At 40.7% G+C, this 10,077-nt stretch overlaps 1 protein-coding gene across 1 annotated transcript; it reads right to left on the bottom strand.

Annotated features, from left to right (window-relative positions):
- On the bottom strand, positions 1-8,557 carry LOC145447980 (neutral cholesterol ester hydrolase 1-like). Its single transcript, XM_080326288.1, has 9 exons — positions 8,331-8,557; positions 8,102-8,243; positions 7,962-8,033; positions 7,326-7,389; positions 7,127-7,260; positions 6,144-6,333; positions 5,968-6,078; positions 4,278-4,479; positions 1-295 (listed from the first exon to the last, which is right to left on the bottom strand). The coding sequence occupies exons 1-9, from the start codon at positions 8,466-8,468 to the stop codon at positions 125-127; spliced, it is 1,224 nt and encodes a 407-aa protein (XP_080182414.1). The 5' UTR covers positions 8,469-8,557; the 3' UTR covers positions 1-124.
- Positions 8,558-10,077: the final 1,520 nt, after the last annotated feature.

Below are 10,077 nucleotides of genomic sequence, written 5' to 3'. Positions count from 1 at the left end.
TTACTTGTTTCACGTGTATACTACAAGTTCGCGAATAACATCATGCAACTTCATACATTGATATAAATGCATATTTTAGGACAGATATGAGACATCGCAAAAATCCTCGAATTTTTTCAATCGCTTAACAGCTATCGGCGGCTGTTTCGACTACTTCCAGCATCTCGTCTATCGCCTTCTCCAGTTTCTCGTAACGACTCTTGGCGTATGAGTTGAATATGCCGTGAGCGCAAAACTTCCAATGAGTGAGAGTAGAGTTCAGCGAGAGACGTTGCATTCGCTCGTGTAGAATCATCTGAATACGTACAGCAGTGTTACGAAATCGTGAGGTGCACATCGCGAAAGCGTGGCCTTTGGAAATAAATTGTAACTTCGATTATTAATATTGTTGTTACCAGCCAGAAAGTGGCACTTATCAAGTGGTAGTCAGGTAGTCAATACTACTATTCAAGTAGGCCTAAAGTAAAAGTATTGCCGTGAGTTTCTACTCAATCGCAAGTAGAAGAGTCATTCAATCAAGAGTCATCACAAAACTTCAAGTAGAAGCTACAAATGAAAGGTATGGAAGGGACCCGGTATTAGGTAGTATTGAAAAGCAGATAACTAGTGGTGGGTTAGTCTTAAAACATAACCGCTTGAGTAAATATACCAATTAGGCAAAACTAACTTGGGTACTCCGAAAAATTATAAAGACTTATAAGTTACCAAACATGACCACATTTTCTTATCGTTGACGCAGTCTATGTATACATTAGACAATAAGTTACCTTCGATGCAAACTAGTACCAAACAAGCGAATATAAGCTTGCCAATATATTTCCTACACGTGAACCGCGTCTTCTATACCAGTGATATATAATTCGTAGCATATACAGCTAGAGCCACTGGCGTATAGCCAGGGAGGGCGAAAGGGGCGATCGCCCCTCCCAAATGTTTGGAAAATGTCCAAAAAAATTAATAAATATTACAGTATTTTTGGGCAGATGAATGTAACCGAAAAATTTTCTTCGCGCTTCGCGCAATTTCTTGTTCATACCTGTCTTGATTTTATTTTCAGCAGAGCAATTTACAACGTAGATACGTTGTAAATTGCTATGTTATCAGTATCCCGAAAAATAAATTTTTCCGCATATATCCATAGTTGGATTTAGCTGCATTCGAAATTATAAGAATACAACAGTACCAGTAGATGCACCATCTATAGAGTATAGAATAGCTCGAGGTCGTTGAGTTGATTGAGTCTAGGGGTTTCAGTTCACTATGGGGGTTGGGGAATGTTAGTTCCGGTGATTTCCGTTCCGGGACACACGATGACATATAGAGTAGGCTACACGCGATTCATCAAAGTGCGTTCCCAATTGATTGGCGGCCATAAAACCGACGCATGTATTCGTTAGCCTTCGATATAGATTTTCGGGTGTTTAAATGGCTGGCGCCTGATGATCCTGTCTCTGCAATCTGACCTCCCTTTAAAAAGGGCTAATTCGAAATCGCACGAGTCTGATCAAATGAGTTTTTTTCCTAATTTGATTTGGTATGTATCAGCGATTCCAATCTTTAAAGTAGCGTCAATCTTTACCAGAGGTTACTAGATAACCGTACTTCAACGAAGTAATTACCAAGAATGGACACCACTTGCTCATATACACTCACCAATATTATTGATCAAATTCTTTCATGTATTCAAAAATATTTACGCTCGGCGCGACTATAGGCTCAAAATTCACACTGATCGTTCATCACTAGTGTCAGCGATCTGGGCTCGTCCGTGAAACGATCGCCTAATACAAACTATATAGTTGGCAACTGGAAGCTTCCATAGGGTGTGTGTGTGTGTGTGTGTGTGTCTAAGAATCGTATGTGTACAATTGTAGTGATGAAAATGGGCAATGGAAAGGTGTACGGTTCTGCGAGGTGTTCCCACGGTGGAGATCCCTTAAACTAATCAAAAATTTGCCCCTCCCCCTACAATTTTTTTTTCTGGCTACGTGGGTACGACCCTGCGCGTGACCGATCTTTTTCAATGGTGACAGCATTCTCCGCAAGTCCTGAAGTAACAGGAATAAATGACAACTGTCCCGCCTGGTATCCACCATCAAGATTCTAGAAGTTCTTAAATAGCTTCCCGTGTGGTATTATAGATCACTAACCTACGGATAGATATACAACACCCGTCGTCACGCTTGCTTGCTCGGAGCAAAATACTGGTCAACAATCTGAACGCAACGTAATTGCTAATCCCATAGCTGACGACCCGAGCCCTCAAATTGAATAAAGTTGATGTTATCTGAAAGCTACTGTCGCACTGATTCCGAAAATATACATTAAAATCAGATCAGGACGATGGAACCGCTTCGAAATACACCACAAAGTCTGAAAATCGGCATTGTTCTGAACAATCGCAACCACGCAAGGGGCATCGTTATGGCCACTTTGGTGCGTCGCTGCGATTGTTTAGAACAGTGGTTCCCAACCTTTTTCGATTCATCGCCCCCCTGTCAAGCTCAACGCCGATCATCGCCCCCCAGATTTTGTGAACCGAAAAAATCGGTATACAATCTGTAATCATCGGCGGGTTGACTAAAAAAAAAAAAAAGGTCAACTTACCGGCTCGATGTCCAATTTTACACTTTTGCAACTAAATTTCTGTGGGTTGACTAAAAAAAAAGGTCATTTCCCCGACTTCACTCCTATATAGCCGTTTTAACGCATAATTGCCCCCCTATCGCCCCCTATTTTCGCCCCCTGTCGCCCCCTTTGTCCATTTTCGCCCCCATATCGCCCCCTTAGTCATTTTCGTCCCCCTAGGCCGCCAAATCGCCCCCTGGGGGGCGATATCGCCCACGTTGGGAACCACTGGTTTAGAACAATGCCGATTTTCAGACTTTGAAGGCTATTTCGGGATGGTTCCATTGCCTTGATGAGACTGTAAAGTACATTTCCAGAATCAGTGCGACAGTAGCTTTCAAATAAGATCAAATTTATTTAATTTGAGCGTTCGGGTCGTCAGCTGTGGGATTGGCAATTACGTTGCGTTCAGATTGTTGAGCAGTATTTTCCTCCGAGCAAGCAAGCGTGACGACGGGTGTTGTATATCTATCCGTAGGTTAGTTATCTATAGTGGTACGAACATATAGTTCAATATGTCAAATTAAGTGCCCCCTGAATGTTTGACGTCACCACATATATCAGCTCTACCGGTAAATCCGATAATTAAAAACTTATTTGCAATATGCAAGTAACAATACAAGGAACCAATTTCATTCATTATCCATGGAAAGCGCGAAAGTGTCGATGCCCAAGATTTCCACTATCATTATATTATCACATCACTTTATGTCTGTGAGTGGAATATATGTATAACGATCGCCCCCGATGCCGTGTTAATCATCCAATAGGGCTCAAGACCATATCGTTGTTACCTATTTTTTACTTATCTTTGAGGGGGGTATTCATTTACGTCAGATAATTTTTCGCCCCTCCCAAATATTTTTTCTGGCTACGCCCTTGGCTAGAGCAGTGGGTCTTAACATTTTTTAAACCCGTGGCACACTTACGCTAATCTGCAAGCTTTCGTAGAACCCCCTCCCCCAATTTTCGCTGAGCCATAAAAATAAAACTTTTCCACAATACAAATCTATATTACCAGTACTGTAGAATTATGGTGCATAGAAATGAACCATGCATCAACAGAGTGTTAAAGGAACAAACGCATTATAATATTATTTACACAGAGAATGAAAACAACATAATGAATATTTATAGCAAATCATTGTGACCCCCAATTCCCTTCAAATACCAGTTCATAAATGCGAAAGTGCCATCATATTGCTCGGTCGGATATAACAACAGGTTAAAACCAATTGCTTGATTACAAATAAGCTTACCAATAGTGGAGATAGCATTGGCATTTAAGAAGGCCAGGGTTGAGATTTCGAACGCCACCTCCTCCGTGTACGCCACTGCGCACGACATACCACCAGTACAGTCGAAATTCGACTACCGATCGGGCCTAATTGCCTGTAACCAATGGTGATAAAGACGTGAATGTCATCACAAAGCCTATATATGAGTTGGGTGTATGTCTTGACCTACATGGAACCCCTGAGACTGACTCAGGAAACCCCTGGTGTACTTATGAGCACCGGTTGATAATCACTAAAGACATACATACGAGCGGTATGCGAGATTCGAATTTAAATTGCGTTTTTAAATGTCAGCTGTGATATCTCAAGCATATTCACGATATACGCGTGGTCATACCGGGTGAGACTTACCCCGTCATCCCGTAGCGGGTCGTATTCACAGGTGACGATGTGTGTTCTCGGCAATAGAGTAAGGGCCGCGTCGTCTGCGCTGAGACTGGAAATTCGCAAGTCTGCCGCTATGTCTTGGAGGTGTTTTAAGTTGTCACGCAGCGTCTCGTATCCCTCCTCTGGTACAGCTTCGAATTGCTCTGTGGATCGTCTAGACTTGAATCTGTAAAATGACAAAATTATCTGTAATACACCTAAACGATGCGAAATCACGAACATTCGTAGCTTACAGAAGTGAAAAGTGTGAAAAATGTGAGAAGACTGCCCTCTTCCTCGGACATCGATCTGATATATCGACCTCGATACATGCGTCATTCATTTTCATCACTGGTCGATTTATGTTATCCCTTATTTCCTTCCATCCAGTGTGCATGCCTCGTATATACATCCCAGGTGGGTGTCTAATTTCAAATACTACTCCAAGTTGTTTCGACACCTTCCTATCTTTTCATTGCATCGCAGTCTTGTGGTGTTTTGAAATTAGGAACCTGCTAATAGGGTAGTGATACTAAAGTGCATTCATATCGCATACGCCTCGGTTCAAATTTGATCGATCCCACCGACAGTTAAAAGCAGAGGTGATCAGTAAGGAAGTACTTCTACCTTTTGGGAGTACTGAAACAGGATTTATCAATTTCAGCTGCATTCTTGGCGAAAAGAGTGTGTGTTCAACTGTTTATACACAAAAGGAGGTAGCCTATACGAAAGCAGAACCTAACTCAGAATAATATCGCGGTTTTAAATCCTACGTGTCCACTTGTGTACGTTCCTCCCTATGTCCCTACGTGCAAGCATCATTGATTTAAATGTTGTGTTTGATTTATTCCGTGGTGTAAGTTAGAGGTAGTAAGCTACTTATTGTGTATCATGACATTCGCGAGTAAAATGGCCCACATATCGTGGTAACTGAATAGATATTTCAAACATGCCGCAGCATGCCTTTGTAGGGTTACCACTTACCATATTCTGAGATCCGAACAAAAAGAACGCTTCTAATAAATCATAAAAGATGAAAAAGCATTCATCAATGCAGGAAATTTGGAAATTTCACCGCTAATATGGATGGGTTGACTAAGAAATAAAAATAAAAAAGCTAATTTTTCCAACTCGACTCCCGAAAGATTCGTTCCCACATTCAATGTGTTAGAGTTGACATATGGAGGACACATTAACCCTAATATTTGTAGTGTCAGCAGTGATTTTGTGTTGTCGCGATTATTTATCTTGCAATTTACAAACTAGTCACCCCCGATTTTCTACTAAAAGTAAGCGACGAATAGGCCAAAGCTACATTTTAATAATATTTAACTCTGTAGTTGTCAAACCTCTCGACACTGGAAGTAGTTTTCGGAGGTCCTGGATTTCACTACTCTCTGTACACGGCGTAACTTCCACTTCTATTCGAGAAGCTATGCTTACTATACTTCAGCCACATCTGGTCAAATGCTACAGCCACAATAGTTCAGAGGTCACGCCAGGCCAGAGGAATCAGGTACCAATCCACCGCTTGTACATAAGCACTGTTGTGTCAGGAAAGGTATCGGCGTAAGTCACCCAAAACATAATTTTTAGGACCGATCCGCTGTGGCAACACCCGCAAGAGAGAAGCTATCAGACTGTCTCTCATTGTGATATCATAAAGTCATCTTACCTTTGGGGCACCCACTTTTCGTGTACCCTGTTTAAAATCTCAGTTCGATCAAAGTTTTCCATATGAGCGTTTTGCAACAGTAACGGCGCCAGCTCATAGTTGTCCGAGTATCTGCCAATTTATCAGAACTGCTTAGAGGCCAAGGCCTCCCCTTACGTCCACTTCAATTACCGTACCCGATGTAATTCAACAGGTACCGCATGACAAACCAGGTATCCAGTAGAGGCCCATTCGAATTTTGCAGGTAGCTCGGAAGTCGGAAATTGACAATCTGCAGCGCTGGGTATATCAGATTTATCATGCACAATGGATTCGGGGATTCCTCTTGTCCAAGCGCCAAAGCAACGGCCGTTGCGAGATTGCCCCCTACACCAAATCAAGGGTGAAGGCATTTGCTCACTAGCCAATATTTGTTCTACTTAATTCACAGGTGGAACATGATTCGTAAAAGAACATACAAGCTCTAAGGAAGCTCGGTCGCCGTACGTCCGGATTTCCGCAGACATGGGCTGGTTTTGGTGTTAAAATCTGTGTCATAAATTGATGCCTAGGCGTCCACAATTAGGAAAGTGTACATAATACTCCAGTTTTATCTATCTATAAGTTGCCACTTTTTCCTACATATTTATAGATCGCGGACGTTGTCATTCTATTCATTATAACCGTCTTATGTAAATGTGTCCATATCATTATGCGTGAGCGGATCATAATCTCGTGACAGTAATTTTCTTTTAAAGGAGAATGCCATTGCTATGAAATTTAACAGCTGTGCGTATGACCAGAGTAACTTCGTTGTGTTGTAAATATGTTGACTAGGATTCAACATAAAGCTGAGTTCCTCATCGTAACAAATTGGTCCAAGTTCGAATACAGGGTACAAGTATATTTTCAATGTCAATCTCAATCCATTGTGACATCACAAATAAATATTCATGATGTCATGGCTAGAAAAAAACAGCAAAAAACATGTCTTAAACAATAACTATGTTTTAAACACGTTTGTTTTAAATTGATTTTTGTTTTAAATGCAACCTTAGTTGCCACGTATATAGAGATCACTGAATAAGCAATTTGAAATCATTTCGAATATAATACATGGATACTTTGAAAAACCGGTATATTTATTCTATAACGATCAAAGAGCAGACGAAGCGCTTACCCGCACTGTCACCGGCAAGTACCACTTTTTTAGGGTTAACACGATACGATTCGGCAACTTTCAGAAATCCTTTAGTGACAGCTAAGCTGTCATCGAATGCTGCTGGGAAAGGATGCCTTGGCGCTAAACGATACCTGAATATACACGAAAAATGTAAAATGCTTCAATGCAGGCACCACATGAAATAGTAACATCTTACTCTGGTACGACAACAAGCATCCCTGTTTTCTTCGCCAATTCCATTGTCTGGGCAGCGTATGAATCTGGCGAAATGAATGAGATTATCCGGCCTAGTCAAGGATAGGGTAATGGGGGTAATGGTTCTTTCCGTAACTTATTCAGATGGTTGACATATATTATAGGTTCAATTAGGAACTCAAGGCTATGTTCAATTCGATCATGTCCTCCAAATTCCAATAGAAATTCACAAAAATTATAAACACTAATCCGCCCAGCAGAAGCTATGTCAGTATCTTCTAATCAGTTTTTCGTTCAGGCCTCTAGCTCTGGATTTACCTTTGGTTCAGAAGAGACCCGGTAATATACATTTAATGAATTATGTCACACAAATGTCGGTCTATTTCAACCGCAGTTTTAGAAATTATAATAACAGGATCACATCATCGATCATGGAAAAGTAGCCAACATCTCAGATCCATATTATACACCTCATCATCGGTGATGGGTGCAATCGTTTCGAATTACGATTAAGATACTATAATTTATGATTTAAATGGTAGAACATGCACTGAATCATCGGGTCGTTTTAACGGTCTCCGAAAATAGATATAGCCACGTGCCACAAGGTAAATACAATAAGTTTATATGTATTTACTTATGGAACCAATGTTGAATCCCCCGCCGTGTAGAAATATCATGGCAGAACCAAGACGCCCGTCTCCAAATCCTAAAGAGTTCATACGTTTTGAGAAGTTGGTCGAACACTGAGTTCGGTTATCGTTTTTGTGTACGTACCGGAGGGCTCGTAGATAGCGACTTCAACTCCTTCAATCTCGGCACGCTTAACTGTCAGCCCGCTCAACAATTCTGGAGGATATCTATCGCTGAATAAGAATGGTTCGGCGAAGCTCCCTCCAAACACACAGTTTATCGCCGCCTATATACGGAATACAGATACACTCATGCATCGATCACCTACTAATTACCATTGCAATGGATTACTTTTGGTAACTTCAACACTTACCACCGTCTTCATCGCTTCAATCACTGAGAGGCTAATTCTAATCGAAATCGGATAGTCACATTCTGCAGGCAACGGTACGTGCAGCATCCATATCAAGGCGCACGCGATAAATATTAGTATATGGAATATCTTTACCATATTGGCTAATTCTGCGCATGATCAGAAGTAACAGAATTATCAATGGCGCGCAGCGCGACACGATTTAACTGGCATTCCACTGAAGCAGTATATTTGACTACATAGGGCGATTTGCGTTTGTCGTATTACTTCTGTGTACTTTGCGCCAAGGTACCGTAACCAGTACGCACGCACTGATAGATAGCTTATATCCGTAACTATAAATCGCTGCAGAAACATGTGCCGCGCTATTGCGTACACTTCTGTAATACGGCAGTCTATGTCTATATGTCTGTGTATTTCATTCTGTGAATTGATTCCTTGTAGAAATCATCAACTGTGGCTATACTTGAAGTAGCGTATAATATACTGTTTTTCATCGTGAATCGGATATTAGAAGCCGTAGTTCAATGATACCTTCATATATTATTTTTTCTACGACGATGATTACCTGATGATTCTGATCAAATTTGTGAAATATCTCTCTGCTTTTAATACTAACCTAATTTCTGAATTCACCGAAAATTTTACAGAACTTATGCGAAACGAGCAGATCTGCCACAGACATTTGTCATTCTCATGGTCATAACTCATGAGAACGGGCTTTGATTTGATGTGAATTTAACTTGACTTTTGTGTTTCTTCCTAATTCTGGATTTCATTCAATTTCCACGTTTGTGCGAATTCGGTGATTTTAATTCTGATCTAATTAGGAAGAGAGAATTTTCTAATTGTTCAATACTTACGCATACGTCCCGTAGTTGACAAAAACCAAAATATTAAAATCCCCGAGCTCGTACAGATTCGGGCCCATGACGAGATAGGGCAATGAATGCTGCAGCATCCAGTTTGTTGGTGGTAAAGACATGGGTTACAATACAATGCGCGTGTCACTGTTCAGTGATCGTCATTGTTATCAGAGTGCATAGATGGACCAGTCTGGGTGGTTAAAATATCTTAACACACTTGCATAGATATCAGATTTAATTAACGTCAGTCGGGAATTCATAATATAATAATAGAAAACACACAGTAGTTTTATTATACTAGTTAATTTTTTCATCTACACCCTTGCCAGTATTTGTTCACGGATCCGCAATTCTGCACCGTCATTGCGACGACATCCAGCATCTCATTAACAGCAGAATCCAACTTGTCGTAGGAAAAAAAAATATCGTAAGAATTAAGTACGCCGTGGACGCCGAATTTCCAGTTGGTGAAATATGAATTCAATCTGAGATGCTGCATCCTCTCGTGTAAAATGATCTTAATAATATACAGGGATTACCCGGATCTCTTGATTACCGGATCAATATCGAATTCCAGATAGACTTTGTGTATCCGTAGTATATGGAGTAGCCAGAGGTGTGTTACTCCACAGGAGCTAATATTTCCTATTTCAGAATTTCTAGTTCAATTTATTTTTCTCCTATGGTCATACTTGATGCGGGCATCGATCTTTATTTTGCAATTCCAACGCCTGTCTTCAAACTGGTGTCTGAAAGGGGATAGCAGAAGTCAAACTGATTTGCAACAAATATTCCTTATCCTGTTATCATTTTAATCCTATTTTAATTTCCTTTCCTGGTCTAAAATCCTATTTCAGACCAAATGTACTGGTTAAGACATC

Source organism: Botryllus schlosseri, chromosome 10, assembly GCF_051294905.1.
Source record: "Botryllus schlosseri isolate E-star chromosome 10, Bs_hap1, whole genome shotgun sequence".
In the NCBI taxonomy this organism is placed as follows: Eukaryota; Metazoa; Chordata; class Ascidiacea; order Stolidobranchia; family Styelidae; genus Botryllus; species Botryllus schlosseri.
This window is presented reverse-complemented; position numbering and strand designations above follow the sequence as displayed.